Genomic DNA, 21,485 nt, shown 5'->3' on the forward strand with positions numbered 1-21,485 from the left:
AAACGGACAAATTTCTATTGAATGCTCTCATTTATGCTGCTGGTGGTAAAGCCAAGATCATTTAAAATGTGCTGCTACTAACGGAGGAGCACAAAAATTCATACAAAACTGTCACAAAAGCATTCACCGAGCATTGTGTGAGCAAAAGGAATGTAATATTTGAAAGAGCATGCTTCAACCAGAGAAGCCAAGAGTCAGGTAAGAGTGTGGAATCCTTTATTACAGCAGTGCACATGCTGACAGGGTTGGTGCAGCTAAATACTGACAAGGCTGAGTTCAAGCTGAATAAAGGAGCTGCTGTTACAGCAATTCCAAGCAGTTTCTACTCAAAAATCACGGTTCATTGCAGCCATTAAAAAAGTTCTGTGCGGCTTAGGACACCACATGCAGGACATTTATGTTGTTGGTGGGCTAGTCAAGCCATCACTGGGCCGATAAATGGGTCTATGCAGTGCAGGGCCCGCAGAAAGATTTTGAGGAACTGTACCCAAAGGTGGAAAATAACGAATGACATTTACTCACATTACTGTAATTGAGTAGATTTTATGAGTTACCCTAGTTTTTAAAATAGGTAATTTTATTTTTACTCAAGTACATTTTGACGCAAGTAATTTACTTTGCTACATTAGAAAACTTCCTGTTACTGATTAAAAAATAAAATGCTGAAAAAAAAACAATTGTCTGAATAAAAAAAAAAGTAGTGCGGATGCGTCTGTGCACGGATGCTCGCGCGTGGAATAACAAGGCAACGACGTCCTCATAATAAATTATACACATTTAGAACCTAAAGCTTATTAATACTGTATTGTTATAGTTAAATAATACTGTGTTTAGATTTTGAGAGGCGTCTCTACCCGCAGCCTCGCCTATATTGAGCTTCGGCTTCGGGATTCCCGCCGCGTGATGCCGCATCCTGAGAGCGTGCGTAGGTCCGCGGAGGTCTTCAGCTGCTTTACTTAAGTTATTGCGATCAATGGAACGTAAATACAACCAGTTCCAGTCATAAATAAAGGAAATAAACCTTTAACTGATGCAGGAGGACTGTCTCTGTGTTATCAAATATACTGTGAAGCATGATATGCGTGTCAACCTGAAGCTGTGTTTATTGACTTAGTTCCAACTGTACACTGTAAAAATAAGGAAAGAAAAATAATTTTAAAAATTTGAATAATGGAATTAGAAGCAGTTCTATAAATGGCTCACATAAGACCTGCTTTAAATCTGTAACACTATATTCAATTATAATTGCTGGCCTAAAATAAAAATAATACAATGTTTAAGATGTTTATTTGAGTGGGGAATTTATATTGAAATTTTGATAAATCCGATAATTTATTCCAATATTTTAAATATTTTAGATGTGACCAAATGTAATTGTAATATGTAGGACAAATTATATCATCATATTACATTAAAAAACTATTATAAATTAATGGGAGAGTAAAACGGGTGTTATTGAAAGTAATTTCTTTAAAACCATATATAAAAATATAACTGCTGAGCACCATGCGCTCTCCCAGCTGGACGCAATTTGCTGCGCTGGCGCCGAAGGCTAGGCTGTGCGTAGCTACGCCTCCACGGCGAAATCTGGACACTGTATAATAACTGTAACACTAGAGCACAAGAGCAAGATATAAATGTAAATAACTGATAATTTCTTTTCTTCTTTTCCTATTTAATGTCCACTATTTTCTTTACAGTGCTCTGGCGTGCCTTCAGTGTCACGTTTGTCTCCAGGCAAATTTTTATTTGAGATTGTGCTGTGCTCTTCAAAGGGTGCTGATATCAGAGGGGGAGTATCATTTCGGCAGGTGTAAATATCAGGTTTTCAGATTTGAACTTGTGAATCTGAGTGTGAATCTTCACAGATTTTACGATTAAGCTGTGTTTAACATGTTCTCCTAATAATGATCATTATGGCTAAAACACGTTAAGTCCTACGAGTTATTTAGTTCTGCAATACCCGTCTTCTTTCGTTATATACAACTAAACTAGCACTGTCTAAGAGTCTTAGTTTGGCTTAATATCTGGCTGTGTTCTGAGTGAAATATAAAGAGTTTACACACAAAATAAACGGACAGCGGGAGAGCAACCTCTAGCGCCCACATGTTTACCAGACGTGTGAGCACGCGAAGAAGAGTCTGATTCTGCCGGGGGTCATAATTTGGCCTCTTTTTTTAACAAATGATTTAAATACATTTGAATAAATGATATCTCGCGCTTTTCATCGAAGCCGTCCACTCAGCTCAGAGCGGCACTTCAAATGTGCGATTCATGCTGATATGCAGCTGCTCCAAATACTTTGTGGTCCTGAGGAGCCCTGGATTAAGCTTTAAGTTTATTTGGGTGAGTAAAGCACGGGTGAAACAAAAAATATAATATTAGCCTCAAAAAAGCACGTTAAAAAGTATTTATAAAAAACATTTATATAGTTTTAAAATAAAGGCATATCTCGTCATACCGCATATCGCAGTGTTGAGCCACCATATAAAACCGCCGGGGAAATTATTTTACTGCAACAGCCCTATTGGGAACATTAAACAATCTGCTTAAATGGGGGAAAAAAACATGTAAATAGCAGTTAAAGCAAAGAAGTAAAAGTAAAAGTAAAAAAAAAAAGAACTGTAAAACTAAAATAAAAATACGGTTTACTATCACCTATATGACCATAACATTTTAACAGTAAAGAAAAAAAGGGTCATAGAAACTTAAAAAATGTTTTATGTGGTGGTCTAAAGAAATACTGCCTGAAAGGTCCAAATTATTATGTGGAAAAAAAGTACAAATCATAAATTAAATCCTTTTTTAATGAACTATTAAGTTCATTAAAAAAGGATTTAATTTATGATTTGTACTTTTTAACATGAAATAATTTAAAAGTAACTATGTAACTTTTACTCAAAGTACATTTTAAATTGAGTAGATTTTTTGATGGGAACTTTTACTTTTACTTGAGTAGAATTTTAGCAGTGTAAAGGTACTTTGACTTAATTACAATTTTTTAGTACTTTTTCCACTCTGACTGTACCCCACAGTGTTTTTTGGCTTAGGGACATTAAAAGAGCCCTACAAAATAGAGTTGGAGACGGGTGATTCCATATGCACCATCAACGCTATGCAGAGTACCACTGCCCTTGACAAAGTAAGAGCTGAATGGCATAAGAGTTTCAAAATTGACCAAACTTACACCATGGTGTGCTGGACCATCTACTAAAGAAGCAGCAAGGAAAGGCTCTGTGTCAACCTCACACACCTGAACAAGTAGGTGCGGCAAGACAGACACATTCTCCCTCTAGTTGACCATACACTGTCTATGCTGGCTGGGAAAAAAATGTTCACATAGCTGGATGCCAACTCCAGCTCCTGGCACATCCCATTGTCTGAGGAGAGCTCACTTCTCACAACATTTATCACACCCTTTTGTAAATATGCATTTAAAGGTCTCATTCCATCATTTTTTGCTCATTTTAAAAGGTCTTGTTGTGGTCTCTAGAATAAATGAACGCCATGTGGGGTGTTTTTTGTGAAAAAAGTGCTCCGGTATAATCCTGCTTTAGTCTGGTGGAGGAATGGGCGGGGAGAAATGATAGGATTTTGGATCTTGTTCATGAACATTCATACATGCAAACATTTCACCTCTGATTGGCCAACAGCACTGTGAGGCAGTGAGACGAACAACAGTTTAAAGTAAAGACATTTTTACACAAATAACAGTCTTTGCAATGCCATATGTTACTTTCCAACATGTGTAATGCCCTGCAAAGTGCAGTTTAGCCAGTGACCTTGTCTTAGAGTCCCTGTAAAAGGCAAGACTAACCAGAGATTCATGTAAACCTAGTTACTTACACAAAGGTGGGTAGTCCAGGTCCTAAGAAGCAAATGGTTAGAATTTGTCTATGGAACACCACCAGCAAAGTAAAATTCAGATAGGTAGGTGTAAATTTATAACAGTTCTGTTTACACTAGTTAAAAGTAAAAATCCACCCCGGGGTTTTGTGTGCTGAGCCGCAGCAGTAGTGTAAACAGAACTGTTATAAATATACACCTACCTATCTCAATTGTTTTGTGGCGTGGAAGAGGAAAGAAGACCCGTGAGACTCATGCTGAATGCTCAACAGCTCCTTTATTGAACAGACTTGCCACTCACTTACAGTCTTTAACAAGACTAGGAGAGCTAAAACCATTACCCCACAGAGCTCAAACAGCCCAAAGGCCACCAACCCAGCTGTGTGTCTCCCAGATGGCAGATCCAGAGTGGTGCCCACCCTCTCTGCATAACCCCTCCCAAGGGAGATGCCCCACCCCTGTCATCCTCGCACACAGGAGAACAGAAACATGCCTACAGGCAGCCACACACACAACCCAGAGCCGCCACATAGCCCCCCTCCCAAGGGTCAGCCGTCCCGGCGACCCCACCAACCCAACACAAACCCCGTGCACAACAAAACTTTTTTTTTTTTTTTTTTTTTTTTTTTTTTTTACAATCAGTCGCAAACAAAGTCATTAAGGCGGGCGGGCGGCCTCCGTGCCCGCGGCAGCCTGGAGGGGCCGGGTACGGCACCGTCTGCCAGCGGCTCCGAAGAGCCAGAGTTCAGATCAGGCACAAGTGCAAGGCCGGCAGGTTCCACACCACCGTCCACAGTGTCCGACAGTCTCGGCCTATAGGGGGCCAGCCTATCACGGTGCACAATCATAGTGCGTCTGCCCCACCGGATCTTATACACCACCTCCCCCAGCCTGGACAGCACCAAGCACGGACCCACCCAGGCCGACTGGAGCTTCGGGCACAGTCCCTTCTTCCGCTGAGGGTTATATAGCCAAACCCTCGCCCCCACCGCCAACGGGTCCCCAAAGCAGCGCGTGTCGTACGCACGCTTCTGCTTCTGCCCGGCAGCAGACTGGTTGGAGCGCGCTAGACAGTGCGCTAATTCCAGCGAAGAGATAAGGTCAGAGACGAAAGTGGGCGTGTCCGAAGCGTACCCGCCCCCGTCAGGAGGCGCCCCAAAAGCCAGGGAGACCGGCGTCCTCAGTTCGCGGCCGAACATAAGCAGAGCCGGCGTGAATCCCGTCGTCTCCTGCACAGCGGAGCGACAGGCCAGCAGCACTACCGGCAGGTCCATCGGGCTGCCGCACTGGTAAGGGTGAAGTGGGGCGCGGGGCGCCCTCGAGGGGCCCTTCTTGGCAGCGCACACGTCACAGCAGTGCAATAAGAGTTCCACGTCGGTTCTACACCCAGGCCAATAGAAGCGTTGCCTCAGGCGCTTCAGAGTCTTGGTGACACCAAAGTGCCCAGCCCCTAAGCGCCCGCGGTACCACCACCTGAAACACGCGCCGCCCGTTCGCCGGATCCTCCCAGGTATGGCACAGCACGCCGTCGGACAAACTAAAACTAGCCCAGTTGGAGCGCAACGCCTTAGCAATCGGGCCCAGCGGCACCACCTCCCCACACGACGGTGTGACGTTCGCACTGAGCGCGTGTACTGCCCACGATAATTCGCGATCTGCCCGTTGCGCATCGCGGAGCTGCTCTACGGACACCTGAGCCACCCCGACAGCGCCAGTAACATCCCCGGAGATTGCAGCGCAGCGTGCAGTCTCAGCAGATTTCTCCTCAGCACGAGCACAATGTTTGCAGTCGGCGCCCACACACGGCCGGCGTGACAAAGCATCCGCGTTACTGTGGCCACGGCCCGGGCGGTGCACAACCTCAAAACGAAACTCCTGGAGTCTAGATAACCAGCGCGCAAGTTGGCCCTCGGGCTCGCAGAAACGCATGAGCCACTGTAGCGAGGCGTAGTCGGTGCGCAGCAGAAAGGGCACCCCATACACGTACGCTTGGAAATGTTTAAGGCTTTCGACCACTGCAAGTAGTTCCCGGCGCGTTACGCAATAGTTGCGCTCCGCCTTGTCCAGGCGGTGGCTATAGTACGCTATTACGCGCTTGGAGCCGTCCTGAACCTGCAACAGGACTACTCCGAGGCCGTGGTCGCTCGCATCAGTATCCACAATGAAACTCTCAGACACCTTCGGATACGCTAGAATCGGAGCATTGCACAGGCGGCTTTTTAGCTCCTCGAATGCCCGCTCCGCCTCGTCAGACCAGCGGAATTTCACACTAGGCTTAGTCAGAGCATGAGGCGGTGCTGCCACGTCCGCAAACCCCCTAATAAACCGCCTGTAATACGAGGCGAGCCCCACAAACCTGCGAACCATTTTTGCGTCTCGCGGTGTGGGCCACTCACGGACTGCCTCCGTCTTTTTGGGATCGTTTTCCACGCCAGCACCGCTCACTACGTGGCCCAGGAAGCTCACGCGCTGCCTTAGCAGATTACACTTTGCCGGATTGAGCTTCAGGTTAGCAGCCTGAATCGCGCCGAGCACCATTTCAAGGTGAGACAGTGCGGAGTCGAAGTCGGTTCCGTGCGCCAAGACATCATCGAAATAAACGACGCAGCACGACCGCGGAACACCGCATAAAACACGCTCCATAAGACGCTCAAAAGTAGCCGGCGAGTTACACAATCCGAACGGAAGCACCGTGAAATGCCATAGGGCTGAGCCGAGCAAGAAAGCGGGTTTCTCCCTATCCCCCGCCGCGAGGGGCACCTGCCAATATCCGCTCCTCAGGTCTAACGAGCTGAACCAGGCTGAGCCAGACAGCTGGTCCACCGTATCGTCGATCCTGGGGAGCGGGTAGGAGTCAAGCTTCGTGACAGCGTTAAGTCGCCGATAATCCGCGCAAAAGCGCCAATTTCCATCCTTCTTTTTCGCAAGGACCACCGGGGCCGACCACGGGCTGCTCGAAGGCTCAATAATGCGTACTCGCCATCTCGCGGACTAACTGCTACGCGCTTTGCTAACGCCAGACGGTGCGGCCTCAGCCTGATGGGCTGGGCGTCACCCGTGTTTATCGAATGAACCACAAGGTTAGTTTTAGTACACTCACGCTCAGACACAGCGAAACTCGTGCGAAAACGGCCGATCAGTTCGTGCAAACGGAGTTGTTGGGGACCAGATAAACCCACACAACTGCGCTCCAGCATCTCCTCTAGCGGACCCTCTACCGTATCACGCACCGAATCACACACATTCCCTACCACCAGTTCACTTACCCCTAACTCGTCGCGTATCTCTACGGGGAGTCCAGTCACCAGCACCGAGCCCCATGCACAGTCAATGATAGCTCCGACGTGTGAGAGCAGGTCCTTACCCAGAATGCACGGGTCGTTGCCGACATCAATCGTCAACTCCGTTAATCCTAGGAGACCTATAGGATCCCCGGTGACTGAAGAGAGACCGATGCGCTGGCTGTTGTCAGTCACAAACTCACCTGCTACCTCCATCGCGAGCTCGGGCCGTATCAGTGAGACTGACGAGCCCGTCTCCACCAGCGCGTTCACCGTCACTCCATTCAATGTGCATCTCAGGAAGTAGCCGCTGAGTCCGGCAGTTCCGGAAGCAGATCCCGAGGGTAAGCATAGCATTCCTGGGGCCACCGTAACCCTCACTGGGTGGTCCCAGCTCCGTTTCCCGGCCGGCTGCAGTGCGCTCGCTTGTGGCCACGCCCCCCGCAGCGCCAGCACTCCAGTTGGGCATCAGACCGGCTCCGACCCCACCTCTGCGAATCACGGGCAACCGGCGACGCCCCCCACGGTCCAGGATGGCTTGAGAGGATGAGTTCGGACCGCTCCGCCACCTCCACCGCGGACTCCAGGGTCTGCGAGTCGGCCAGCCTCACGTGTTTGCGCAGCTCGCTCGGCTCGAGGGCGCGCAGAAAGTGATCCAACGCGAGCCTCCTCTGGGCCGCTCGCGGAAACGTTGGGTAAGCTTGGCGGGTTAGCAGGGCCATCTCTGATGCCAGCACGCCCAGTGTCTCTCCCTGCTGTCGGCGTCTGTCCGCCACTAGCATTTTGGTGGCCGCCTCCGACGGTTGGCGGCTGAAACGTGTTCTCAGCGCCCGCGTCAGTTCAGGCAGCTCGCAGCGGCACTCGGCGGGGAGCTCGATCAGTACCCTCAGCGCGTCGCCCTGCAGCGCCAGGCAGAGGTTGGCTGCCGTCTCGGCGTCCGTCCAGCCCGCAACGACCGCCACGATCTCAAGCTGAGCTTCGAAGGCTGTCCAGTCAGCGCTGCCATCGTAGAGGGTAAGGCGGGGTTGAGCCGTCAAGCCCGCCATCCCGGAGGCTTGCGCCGCCGTCCTCGCGCCGTCCTCTCCCCGGCCACGACCTCCGAACAGCCTGCTGGCGCCGTCAGGTCCGAGTCCACTCCGCTGGAGAGCCTTGCCTCTAGTCCGTTGGTCCGCTGTCTTCCTCCTCAGCCGTTCGATTTCCCCTGCCAGCAGCTCAATATCTTCCAGCAGGGTCACTTCTGACACCAAATGTGGCGTGGAAGAGGAAGGAAGACCCGTGAGACTCATGCTGAATGCTCAACAGCTCCTTTATTGAACAGGCTTGCCACTCACTTACAGTCTTTAACAAGACTAGGAGAGCTAAAACAGCCCAAAGGCCACCAACCCAGCTGTGTGTCTCCCAGATGGCAGATCCAGAGTGGTGCCCACCCTCTCTGCATAACCCCTCCCAAGGGAGATGCCCCACCCCTGTCATCCTCACACACAGGAGAACAGAAACATGCCTACAGGCAGCCACACACACAACCCAGAGCCGCCACAGTATTTTGCTGGTGGTGTTCCATAGACAAAATTTATCTGACACATCAGCCTCATGGGTTTGGGACCTCTGGCTCCTCTAGTGGGTTTACAAAAATTCTGCATTCATTTTTTCTCACGCCCATAACTCTTAGCCCAGAAACATCCTAGGAGAACCAGTTGATTGCATTTTTTAAAGAATCATCATTGATCATTGATCAAAGTGTTAAATGCCCTAATTAGGTGCTTAATAAGAGCAGATGCACTGTCAAGAGCTCCTGTGAAACACAATGAGGCAGAGGTCAAAGTGTTTGTGGATGTGGTTGTCTAGACCAGTGGTTCCCAACCTTTTTCCTCAGGGACCCATATTTTTACCATTGTAAGCTTTGGTGACCCAACATAACACCCCCCCCCCCCCCAAATGTAAAAGATGTAAGTGTATAATTGGTTTGGGGGGGGGGGGGGGGGGGATTTAGAAATGACAAATAAAAACTGACATTTACTACAGATGAATAAAATAAACACGTAAAAAAGGAAAAATTGATACATAAAACATAAGGAATTCTTATATTATGAAGAAAAAAATAATTAGATCAATAAAATAATACAACTATTAAAATGAATAAAAAATAATTTATATAAAATAAAAACAAACAAACAAAAAAAAAGAATAATATCAGTTTCAGTTTCAGTTTCAAATCAGTAAAACAGCTCACCAAAATCTCAACCTGTCCAAATATTGGACAATAATTGATTAACTTTACAGGCCCTCGCTCATTTTCATTTATTTAACTAAACTGAGTTTTATATTCTTATATTATTATATTATTATATTCAGCCTCGCGCTGAATTCAGCTCCGCGCTGCCGGAGAGAGCGCCCGCGCGCGCGCCAGAGAGAGAGAGAGAGACAGAGAGAGCGCAGCGCAGCGCGGCGAATTTTGCTTACCCTAGACTATATATAGTATTAAAATTAAACCCCTTAAAATCAAGAGGGCTTCGCGACCCATCGTGGATCTTTGGCGACCCATAGGTTGGGTCGCGACCCATAGGTTGGGAACCACTGGTCTAGACCCTTCCTGCTACAGAAGCAAGATTAAAGGTAATGCAAGACAAACAGAAAGCGAACCCCACATGTGCAAAGCTAATTAAGTGAATGATCAGAGAAACATGCACTTCCTCCAGATCTGGGGCCGTACTGGCCAGAGAGGGAAAACATATCTATAGCAGCAGAGCTGCTATTAAGAGGCCAAAGAATTAGGATTCCTCAAGGCATGAGGAAATATTTTTTTTAGGACCTTCATAGTGGCCACCAGGAGAAAGTCAAGTGTAGAGCGAGAGCCCACCAGTATGTCTGGTGGCCGGATATAACTGTCCACATCAGCCAGCTGGTGGAAAATAGGGGGGTATTCTGCAGCAGAGTGTTGTAGCATGGACTATGTTATTTGTAACACACTTCTGATTTCATCTTTAAATAATCCACCCACGAGTTAATGAACTTCAAACCTGAGTCCCAGCCTTATCCTTGTTCATCCACAGTCAGACAGTAATGTAACAAGCATCCCAAGAAACACTGTTCAATCCTTCATCCCAAACTGAAAAAAGTATTCTACAACTGCAAACCTACCAAGACATTGCCAAGCTTGTGCTTGAGCTATTCTGTGAAGAAGAATGAACAAATATCTCAGTCTCTAGATACACAAAGCTGATAGAGACATAATCCAAAAGACTTGTAGTAAAATCTTAATAAAATACATTTAAGTTTGTAGTTGTAAGGTAAAAAGGTTCAAGGGGTATGAATATTTTTGCAAGCCACTGTAATACAGCCCCACAGTTTAAATACACTTAGATACCCTTCCTCTGAGTGTGTTGGTTCTGTTGGTATCTGTTGTTGTTTGTTGGTGTGTATAAACTGCTCTATAAACTGGTGTGTAATGAATGGTTTGTAATAAATGACAGTGATTTAATTTCATTTTCTGTAGTTTGTGAATTAGCTTTAATGTTAGTTTCCACTTGGTTCTAAATGCACTGTTGGCATGAGGTTCAGCGTCTCTGTGATAGTGTTATATGGTTTCAGATATTATAAGATGTTCAAATGCTCCACTGTAAAATTGCTCCACATTGCAGACCCTAAATCAATTTACCTTCTGAGAACTCTCCTTAGAGCGGCTGGCTGAGCACCCATGCCCAGTAATGGCACCTTCAGTGCACCAGATGGTGCTCTAAACAGATATGTCTGAATGACCCTGATCGTAATCTACTAAATCAGATCCAGAACTTACCCGTTGTGAATGCAGAGGAGACGATGTTGATGTATTGTCCTTCACGCTCTCCGTCTACTTTCACTGTGTAGTTGGAAAATGCTGCCAGATCAGTCAGCTCATACTGGGTCACGGTTGGGTTTAGAACCACTTCCTGTTTGTTTACAAAGCATACAAATATGTTATTCCTAGTTAATTCTACACAACATTAGCCAGGTTTTTCAGTAACTGACTGTACATTGACAAAAACCTCAGCACAGAGGCAAATTTAAGAGCTGCTAGAACTACTAAAAGATGCTCCCCGCATGATGAGTCACGAAATTTGGTTTAATAACTAGACCAGTCAGAAACAGCCAATGGGATCACAACCATGTGACCAACCAACTTCTGCATGGCATCACTTGTTCTACTGTGTCTATTTCTAGTCTGTGTTTATTGCTTGTAAATTCTTATAAAAAATATATTTCTGGACTGCAGCCAGATAGTGTAATTAACTGTGTTGCGTTCAGTCATGTAGTTTGAAAACCACTTTCAACAAATTGAAAGACTTTGATTACAGCACAATTTAGACATCCCAAGTTGCAAAAGTTAATTTCAGGGCCAAAAAAAAAACAAACAAACAAAAAAAAAACTTGCACACACACCAAAGGATAACGAAACTTTACTTTTATTTTAATTAATTTTACTTTTTTTTAAATTAAATTTAGAGTACTCGGAGGTGAAATGAGTTTTATCATTTTTCTTTATGGAAGGCCCTGCCTCTGCTTTCCCTGCCTCTGCCATGATCTGCTTTCTCTCACTCACTGAACAATTGGGGCAATGGGATGGGGGAAAAACACTGCCCGCCCACACTAAAAACTGATTGGCTGTCTCACAGACTCTTTGCAGAGAACAGGCCAATCAGAACCCTCTCTGTTTTCTCTCTCTCCTTCCCACACGCGATTAGAGAAAAAAAGTCTGTGGCCTGTGTGCGCGTTTGTGTGCAGTGCGCTCTTGGGGCGCTCCTTCTGAATTCCGGAAGATTATATGTGACTCGCGGGCATCAGGGAGCCACTACCGAAATGCGGGAGACTCCTGCAGCTTCAGGGAGACTTGGTTTGTCTGCACAACTTGTTGTGTTATGTAAATGGAAGAACCACCTGACCACTGAAAAAGTTGTGTATTGTGAACCAGGCATTAGCAAAGTTTGAGTGATGACCCCTAAAGGCCTTGAACAATGTGACGGAATTGCGGAGAAAACAAACAGCCTCGGACGTCGCACAGGGGCTTCCTTTGTCGTGTGATGCACATGGAAGCTGGGTGAACTCCATGTCCGAAGACACTATGAGCACTATGACACTATATCGCTGAGCAAGTACAGCGTCTCCTTTAAGATTCCTTATTGAGAGACTATATCTATCTATCTATCTATCTATCTATCTATCTATCTATCTATCTATCTATCTATCTATCTATCTATCTATCTATCTATCTATTGGAGTTTGGAAAAATGTTCAAAGAATACAGTGCATTTAATTGTATTGAAACTTTTAAAGTGTTAAGATTACAGTTGAACATTGTACACTAAACTGTGTACTGTTTTTTACTTTGAGCTTTTGGAAACAGCTTTCACATTTAAGTTTACAGTTCAACTGATGTAGATTATACTACATAACATTTTAGTTTAAATAAACATAGACTTGGAAGCAACTTTGTCTCAAATTTCTGAATATTTAACAATATGGTATAAAACTTGTGTAAATAACAGTCAAAGATGATTGGTGAATATAGAATAAGCTATATAGAAATATTTCGTCTCACACTTGATTAAGTACACCTCTGTTAATAATTGCATCTTGCCATGGCACAGATCCATGAGCTAAACAGAATAACTGCTTCAAGGTATTTCGCGTGCCAATGGCTGCTTTGGTAGCTCGTGCACTTGACAATCTTACTGGGTGCTAAAGGTTGTTGTCACCCTCTACCTGTCTCCTCCACTCTTCAGACTGTGTGTTTCCACATGCAATAGGCATGTCCACAAAATGTGCTGGAATGTATGATGTGGTGAGTCTGTTGGTTGTATGAGTGTGTTGGAGAATCAGAAAAAGGTCTCACGTACCATCTGCGGTTTTCTGTTTTCTTGTCTACATAAAGACTGAGCAGCGAAACAGTTCTTCCTCCTCCTCTTCTTCTAGTATATGTTTTTAAACTTCCAATATTTCAGAGCTTGTCTAGCCAAAGTGCGATGGGTAAACGTTTTCCAGTAGTCATGAAATTTAACTTTACTAATGTCACAGCACTACCTGCAGTTGTGGAGCATTTGTGACAGGCAATGCGAAGCCGCAGACTTCGTGCAATGCTCGCGAACTTTGTTTCGCTGGAAGTATGTGGAGGCCTTTACACTGTTCTAGGTGTCCAGTCATTTGGAGAAAACATCTCTGTAGATGTAGCTGGTGTTAAATTGGTGTTAAAATTAGTAAGGTACTAATTTTAGGTCAACAAAAAAGTGAAACAGTACACACTCTTAGTGGTATCAAACTAAACTAGCTCTCCTATTGATCGGGACTTCACCGATTGACAACCAGTATAATTAGGAATCAACCAATTACATTCCAATGTACAGTGGGTGGGGCTGTCAGTCTAGCCTTTCTGGAGGTTTGGCATAGGCTGTTAGTGTGAGCAGAATAATCATATGTAGTCGTTTAGGTTTTTTTTTTTTTTTTTACCTTACTGTTCCTGTCATGCTGATATGTCAGCCTGTAGCTTCTAAAAGCCAGGTGTGGAGCCTTCCATGAAATCACAGCCGAACTGAAGGTGATCTCAGTAGGGATCACTGCCTGGAGCTTCACTCCTGAAAAACACATTTAAAACCATCGATTCATACTGGATTGCCATCACTTCACAAATAATACTGTAAAACAAAAAAACAAATTTGTATAAAATTACAGAAAATGCTGCGCCATTTTTTTTGTTAAAATAACCAGATAAATACTTAAAAAAAAATTACAAATCATGTACATTTACCCTTTTTTACAGTGTACATATACTTTAGATTCATTATGGATAAACAAAATGCAAAGTTTTATAGTAAAATTACAAAAATACAGTTGCATTTTTTTTAACAAAATACTTTTTATTTTACAGCAAGAAACAGACAATAAACAATGTATTCTTGTCATTCTACTAGTAATTTGAAAACAATACAGGTAAAATACTATAACTTACAGGGAAAAATGTTTACAGTGTATACACAGCAGAAGATTCATACTGAATTAACATTACTAGACAATTATTACAAAAAACTACACATACTGCAGTTTCATAACTAAATAAGTGAATTAAAATTATTCCTCTTCTATAAAAAACATAACCCCAAATCCACTGTGTGAAAAGTAGGTAAAAACAGAATGCAATAATTTATTAGAACAATATAACACATATCAGTTGTTGCATTTAAATCAGTTTTAGATGCTCTAGGCTTTAAACAAAATGTAATTGGCCCCACTCACCGATGTAGTCATACATTAGACTTTTTGACACTGGGTATTGAGGCTGAGAATATATTTACTCTTTCTCAAGATGACTCAATATCCGATCATTATCTAATTATGTTTGAAATAGTTTTTAATCAAAATATCCTCCTCCTGCCCCGCTATATCAGCAAGCGTAAAATAACAACCGCAATTGCTAATGAATTTGTAAATAAACTCCCTGACTTAACCATCTCCCTTCCGTCCTATGAACATGATCTCGAGCACAAAACAGAAAATCTACAAACTGTGCTCCGCTCTAACCTTGACCGCGTTGCGCCGACAAAAATAAAACAAATTAGGGATAAAAAGCTAGCACCGTGGTATAATGACTGTTCTGGACTGAGATTATTTTTTGTGTGCTATTTGTTCCTCCTGCCACTAGGTGGTGTCTTGTTCTAAAATTTATGGTAGGCATGTGACACTTACAGGAAGTCACCTTGAACATTTGTTTTCAATCAGGCCAGTTTGGCATGGTAGATTGAGCAGCTGGTGAATCCAAGCTCATCCTCTTTTGATATCACGTGTAGAAGCATCGTCTGTGAGTATTTTTGAAGGATATTGTTTGTACAAATATATTATGTTTATATTTTGACATATTTTGTAATTTATTAAAGTAAAAATGGTTGTTTATTTGGTATTCGTCTTTTTTACATATTAAGCTAGTTTGGAGCTTGCTAGGCTAATTGTAGGCCGTGTGGTTGTATATGTGTATTAGATATTGTAGTAATTGCATATTTTATGCTGATTGTGTGTTTTATTTTGTTTCTTCATTTAGTTTTACACCTTTGCATGCTGTCAGTTTTAATAAATCTACAAATCTGACCAGTGTGTTATGGGAGTTATCTGTCTGTCTAATTGAAGAAGGGGAACTCTTTAATGAGGGCAGAACAGTAAAAAGACGGACTCAACAGTGATCTCTACCACAGTGAGTAAGATATCCGGCCTGTTCTACATCTACCAGTTTCAAGATGTCGGCAAGAGAAGAAAGTGAAACAAGGTCAGAGTGTTCACGTTCATCTAAAACATCAAAATCATCGAAGCACTCTGTGAGATCTGCAGCTAGCTTGGCTGCATTGGAAGCACGAGCTAAGGCAGAAGCTGCTCGGGCAAGAGCATTGCATGCACAAAGGGAGATTGATGTTAAGGTGAAAAAGGCTCAGCTGAAAGTGGAGGAGACCCGTCTTGATGCCACATTGGAAGCCATACAGCAAGAGAAGGAGGCCGATGCCGCTTGTGCTGAAGCTAATGTATTGGAATCGGCAGTGGACTTGGCAGCTATGGGGGAGCTCACTGGAGTTCATGATGTCGACCCAGCCTCATCCTATCATTCAGCTGAGAGAAAAGAGAAATATGTTCAAGAACAGTACGCTTATGTGAAATCTAATCAATGCACAGATGATCCAAAGCAGGATAAAAGGGCTGATTTTAGTCCCTTAGCAGCTGTTAACCTCAACTCTAATGATGATCAGATACATCATGAGCCAAGCCAAGGTGAGAGTCAACGTTTGTCTGTGAAAGCCACAATGCCAGCTGCAACAGCTGCTTATTCAAAACGGCCGTCAGTGCAATTCACACCAAAAAGAGAAGGTGGATTTATCGGATCACACTCAGCATCTGAACCAAAGAACCGATGGACTCCCAGACAAGATACAGTGGATTACATCTATCCACAGGGAGGAGAATCCAGTGCAAATGTCTCAGTGCTGGGAAGGTTCTTAGCTCGCCGCGAGCTACTTACAGCTGGACTCACAAAGTTCAATGACAGACTCGAAGAATACTGGGCTTGGAGGTCTGCCTTCCGTAACGCTACTGAAGATCTGGGTCTGAAGCCTAGTGAGGAACTTGACCTGCTGATTAAGTGGCTTGGTCCGGAATCTGCAGATCATGCAAGGAGAGTGAGATCAGTTCGTATCAACTACCCTCGTGAGGCCCTTAACATGGTCTGGCAAAGATTAGAGGAGGTCTTTGGATCACCAGAGGCCATGGAGACGGCTCTCTTTAACAAGCTTGAGCGGTTCCCCAAGTTCTCCAATAAAGAACCCAAGCAGCTACGAGAACTAGGAGACCTTCTCCTAGAGATACAGGCAGCCAAGGAGGATGGGTTCCTGCGAGGCATTAACCCTATCCTGGAAAAATTGCCATTCAACCTGCAGGAGAAGTGGATGGTGCACGGTACGAGTTATAAAGAAAAACACCACGTCATCTTTCCACCCTTCTCCGTGTTCGCCGACTTCATTCGTGCAGAAGCAAGGATGAGGAATGATCCGAGCTTTGCTGCCGCAGCTCCCAGCAACATGACACCTAGAGGTGGGAAATTCTTACCAAGGTCAGCTAAAACCCTGATAGCCGTGCATAAAACAGAGGTGGACAATCCTGCTAAGGGGAATGAGACCATGGGTTCAGACAACCTGAAGAAAGAGTGTCCTATACATAAAAAGCCTCACCCCCTAACTAAGTGTAGAGCCTTTAGAGCGAAACCGCTGGACGAGCGTAAGGCCTTTCTTAAGGAGAATGGCATATGCTTCCGTTGTTGTTCCTCAACCTTCCACCGAGCTAAGGACTGCAAATCCAGTGCTCTGAATGCAACAGCGATAAGCACATTGCAACCCTTCATGCTGGCCCTGCAGCATGGTTGACAAGGCCAGCTAGCGGCCCCTCCGAAGACCATGGCGGAGAGGGAGAGGAATCTACTCCTGCTTCAGTCACTACCTCAATCTGCACAGAGGTCTGTGGAGACAGCGCAACAACCAAGTCATGTGCCAAAATCAGTCTGGTCTACGTATATCCTAAAGACCAACCTGAGAAGAAGACAAGAGTGTACGCCATCCTAGATGACCAGAGTAATAGATCACTAGCCAGGTCATCGTTCTTCGAGATGTTCAACATAGCCGACAACACCTCGCCCTACACACTTAAAACTTGTGCAGGTGTGTCCGAGGCTGCCGGCCGCAGAGCCAGAGGGTTTATGGTGGAGTCGGCTGATGAAAAGACCAGTCTAGCTCTGCCTACACTCATCGAGTGTGATCAACTTCCTGATAATAGGGCGGAGATTCCCACCCCAGCTGCTGTGATGTACCATCCACATCTGAAGTTCCTAACCTCTAAGATACCTCCTCTTGACCCAAAGGCTGAGGTCTTACTTCTTTTAGGAAGAGACATGATTCAGGTGCACAAGGTCCTTGAACAGCGAAATGGCCCCCCACATGCTCCTTTTGCCCAGCGATTAGCCCTCGGCTGGGTGATAGTAGGGGATGTGTGTATTAATGGTGCACATGTACCTTCGCCTGTGAACACCTACAGAACCTACATTCTTGAGAATGGGCGTCCTAGCATTCTGTGTCCTTGTCTCAACAAGATCGAAATCAAAGAGAAGCTCAACCCCACTTACCAGTTCCAGAATCCTTCTGTCTTAGAACAACCATCCTTGCCAAATGACAAAACGCGACTCATGGGGAAGTCCATCTTCTGTCACACAAAGGACGATGAAAAAACAGCTCCATCTATGGAAGATATTGCTTTTCTGAGAATTATGGTGAAGGAACTGAAACAGGGTGATGACAACAGCTGGCAGGCTCCACTCCCCTTCCGCAACCCACGCCAGCGTCTGCCAAACAACCGCAAGCAGGCAAGGACCCGTCTCGCTACAGTCACCAGGACACTTAGGAAACACCCGGAGAAGAGAGAGCATTTCACTGAGTTCATGAGCAAGCTCTTCGAGAATGGACATGCTGAAGTGGCACCACCTTTACGACCAGATGAGGAGTGCTGGTATCTACCGTTCTTCGGAGTATATCATCCTCAGAAGCCTGGAAAGGTGAGAGTGGTATTCGACTCCAGTGCACAACATCAAGGGGTGTCCCTCAATGATGTTCTCCTCACGGGCCCAAACATGAACAACAGTTTGCTCGGGGTACTGCTGCGGTTTAGGAGGGAGCCAGTGGCAGTGACGACTGACATCCAGCAGATGTTCCATTGTTTTGTCGTACGTGAGGACCATCGGAACTTTCTGCGCTTCCTCTGGCATCGCAATAATAACCTGGATGATGACGTCATTGAGTACAGGATGCGCGTACATGTTTTTGGAAATAGCCCATCACCATCCGTGGCCACATACGGGCTACGAAGAGCTTCTGCAGAGGGAGAGAGGGAGTATGGCACAGAGGCCAGGCTGTTCGTTGAAAGGAATTTCTATGTTGACGATGGCCTTCTGTCTGTCCCTTCAGAAGAGGAAGCCATCACTCTTCTTCATAATACTCAAGACATGCTGGCCCTCTCCAACCTTCAGCTTCACAAGATAATGTCAAACAGGGTGGCTGTGATGAGAGCCTTCCCTCCTGACGATCTGGCTAAGGGGATGAAAGACCTGGATCTCAGCACAGACCCCCCTCCCATGCAGAGAAGTTTAGGGGTGAGCTGGGATATTTCTGATGATGTGTTTACCTTCCAAGTTGCTGATGAGGAGAAGCCTTACACCAGACGTGGGGTCCTTTCAACAGTAAGCTGTTTGACCCGGTGGGCTTCGCTGCACCTGTAATCATCCAAGGAAGGTCCATACTGAGGGAGCTCACCACAGAGTTATGCGACTGGGATGCCCCTCTTCCTGAGGAAAAGTACAGAGACTGGAAACTGTGGAGGGATTCTCTGAAGGAGCTTGAATGGCTTAAGATCCCGCGCCAATATACCTCCACCTCTCTCCGCCAAGCAGGGAATAAGGACCTGTGTGTATTCTGTGATGCTTCCACTACTGCTATAGCTGCTGTTGCTTATGTTAGGACAACCACTGCGAACGGCAACGTGGAGGTTGGCTTCGTATTCGGCAAGGCGAAGCTTGCTCAATGTCCAGAAACAACAGTTCCAAGGCTCGAGCTGTGTGCTGCGGTTCTGGCGGTAGAGGTTGCAGACGCAATTGTAGATGAGATGGACACCATCTTTGGCGCCGTGACCTTTTACTCGGATAGTAAAGTGGTCCTAGGCTACATTCACAATGAATCGAGACGATTCTACGTCTACGTGAGCAACAGGGTGCAGCGCATTAGGAGGTCAACAAGCCCTAAACAATGGAAGTACGTGCCCTCCGACCAAAACCCTGCTGACCACGGCTCTCGAGCAGTCCCAGCAGGCAGCCTAGCTCACACCACATGGCTGCGTGGACCACCATTTCTGTTGATGTCAGCTGAAGTTGAACCTACACCTAGTTCCTTTGACTTGGTCAACCCTGGCTCTGACTCTGACGTCCGCCCACAGATCACTTGTCATTTCAACAGGGTTACCAGCGAAAAACTTAGCCCTGTGCGTTTTGAGAGGTTTTCCAGCTGGCGGTCACTCAACCGAGCGATTGCTAAGCTCATGCATGTTGCCCACTCCTTCACACAGGGGAACAGCTGCAGGGGTTGGCATATCCATGAAGGGCCCTGTCCCACAGAAGACTTGGAGAAAGCGAGAAACGTCATAATTCGGGCTGTCCAACAAGATGCCTTCGCGGAGACATTGGAATGCATTCGGGAAGGAAAAGCCATTCCTAAGCAAAGCTCACTCCTCAGCCTGTGTCCTTACCTTGACAGTGCGGGCATTCTCAGGATAGGAGGACGCCTGTCCAAGGCAAACCTGGATGGAAGAGAGGTTAGTCCTGTAATCCTACCTGGGCAGAGCCATGTCACAACTTTGCTCATCCGGCACTATCATGAGCAGTTCCAGCACCAAGGACGGCACCTCACCGAGGGTGCTGTGAGAGCGGCAGGCCTGTGGATTATTAGTGGGAAACGGCGCATCAGCAGCATCCTTCATCACTGCGTCACATGCAGAAGGCTACGCAGGAAGATGGAGACTCAAAAGATGGCCGACTTACCTGCGGACCGCCTCAGCGAAGATCCTCCCTTCTCATTTGTGGGTGTGGACGTTTTCGGACCATGGATGGTCACAGCACGGCGGACCAGAGGAGGACTGGCTAGCAACAAAAGATGGGCTGTGCTTTTTACGTGCATGAGCACCAGGGCCACACATATAGAAGTACTAGAGTCAATGGACTCTTCAAGCTTCATCAATGCTCTAAGGCGGTTCTTCTCAGTCAGGGGGCCTGCGAAACAGATCAGAAGTGATTGTGGCACCAACTTTGTCGGGCCTGTAAGGAGTTGCAGATAGACTCTGTGACTAGCGACAAGGAGGTGCAGGGATATCTCAGTGACAATGGGTGTAAGTGGATCTTCAACCCACCACACTCTTCGCACATGGGGGGCAGTTGGGAGCGGCTAATTGGACTGACAAGGCGTATCCTGGACTCGATGCTGTTGAAGGTCAGCCCAGCAAGGCTCACGCATGAGGTCCTGACTACGTTAATGGCAGAGGTCTCGGCTATCCTGAACGCCCGTCCTCTGGTTCCTGTGTCCACAGACCCCGACGCCCCATTCATCCTGACACCAGCGACACTTCTCACACAGAAGGTCAGTGTCCTTCCTCCTCCCAAGGGTGAATTTGATGAGAAGGACCTCTACGGCAAGCAGTGGAGGCAGGTCCAAAGCCTCGCCAACACCTTTTGGCATCGATGGAGGACCGAGTACCTCCCCACTCTGCAGAGACGCAGGAAGTGGGAAAAGGAGAAATGCAATCTGAAAGAAGGGGATGTCATCCTCTTGAAAAATGACCAGTTACAGAGAAACGACTGGCCCATGGGCATCATCATCAAGACCTTCCCCAGCACAGATGGGAGGGTAAGGAAGGTGGAGATCAAGACTACAAGGGATGGATCAAGCAAGACCTTTCTGCGGCCAGTCTCAGAGGTCGTCCTACTCCTCTCCCCAGAGACTGATTAGGGTTTATAGTTTCTTAACCCCCCTTGTTAAAGGTGGCATCTTTTTAGATACCAGACGGGGAGTGTTCTGGACTGATTATTTTTTGTGTGCTATTTGTTCCTCCTGCCACTAGGTGGTGTCTTGTTCTAAAATTTATGGTAGGCATGTGACACTTACAGGAAGTCACCTTGAACATTTGTTTTCAATCAGGCCAGTTTGGCATGGTAGATTGAGCAGCTGGTGAATCCAAGCTCATCCTCTTTTGATATCACGTGTAGAAGCATCGTCT

General features: G+C 46.0%; 1 protein-coding gene across 1 annotated transcript in view; it reads right to left on the minus strand.

Annotated features, from left to right (window-relative positions):
- The window catches only part of tnxba (tenascin XBa), a 152,046-nt gene that overhangs the window by 51,188 nt on the left and 79,373 nt on the right, over positions 1-21,485 (minus strand). Inside the window, exons 8-9 of the mRNA XM_049480534.1 lie at positions 13,605-13,729; positions 10,921-11,053 (exon numbers count right to left, since the gene is read on the minus strand). Coding sequence (XP_049336491.1) covers positions 10,921-11,053; positions 13,605-13,729 — 258 coding nt within the window. The remainder of the gene's footprint in view (positions 1-10,920; positions 11,054-13,604; positions 13,730-21,485) is intronic.

The sequence above is a fragment of the Astyanax mexicanus genome, chromosome 6 (genome assembly GCF_023375975.1).
Source record: "Astyanax mexicanus isolate ESR-SI-001 chromosome 6, AstMex3_surface, whole genome shotgun sequence".
Lineage (NCBI taxonomy): Eukaryota > Metazoa > Chordata > Actinopteri > Characiformes > Acestrorhamphidae > Astyanax > Astyanax mexicanus.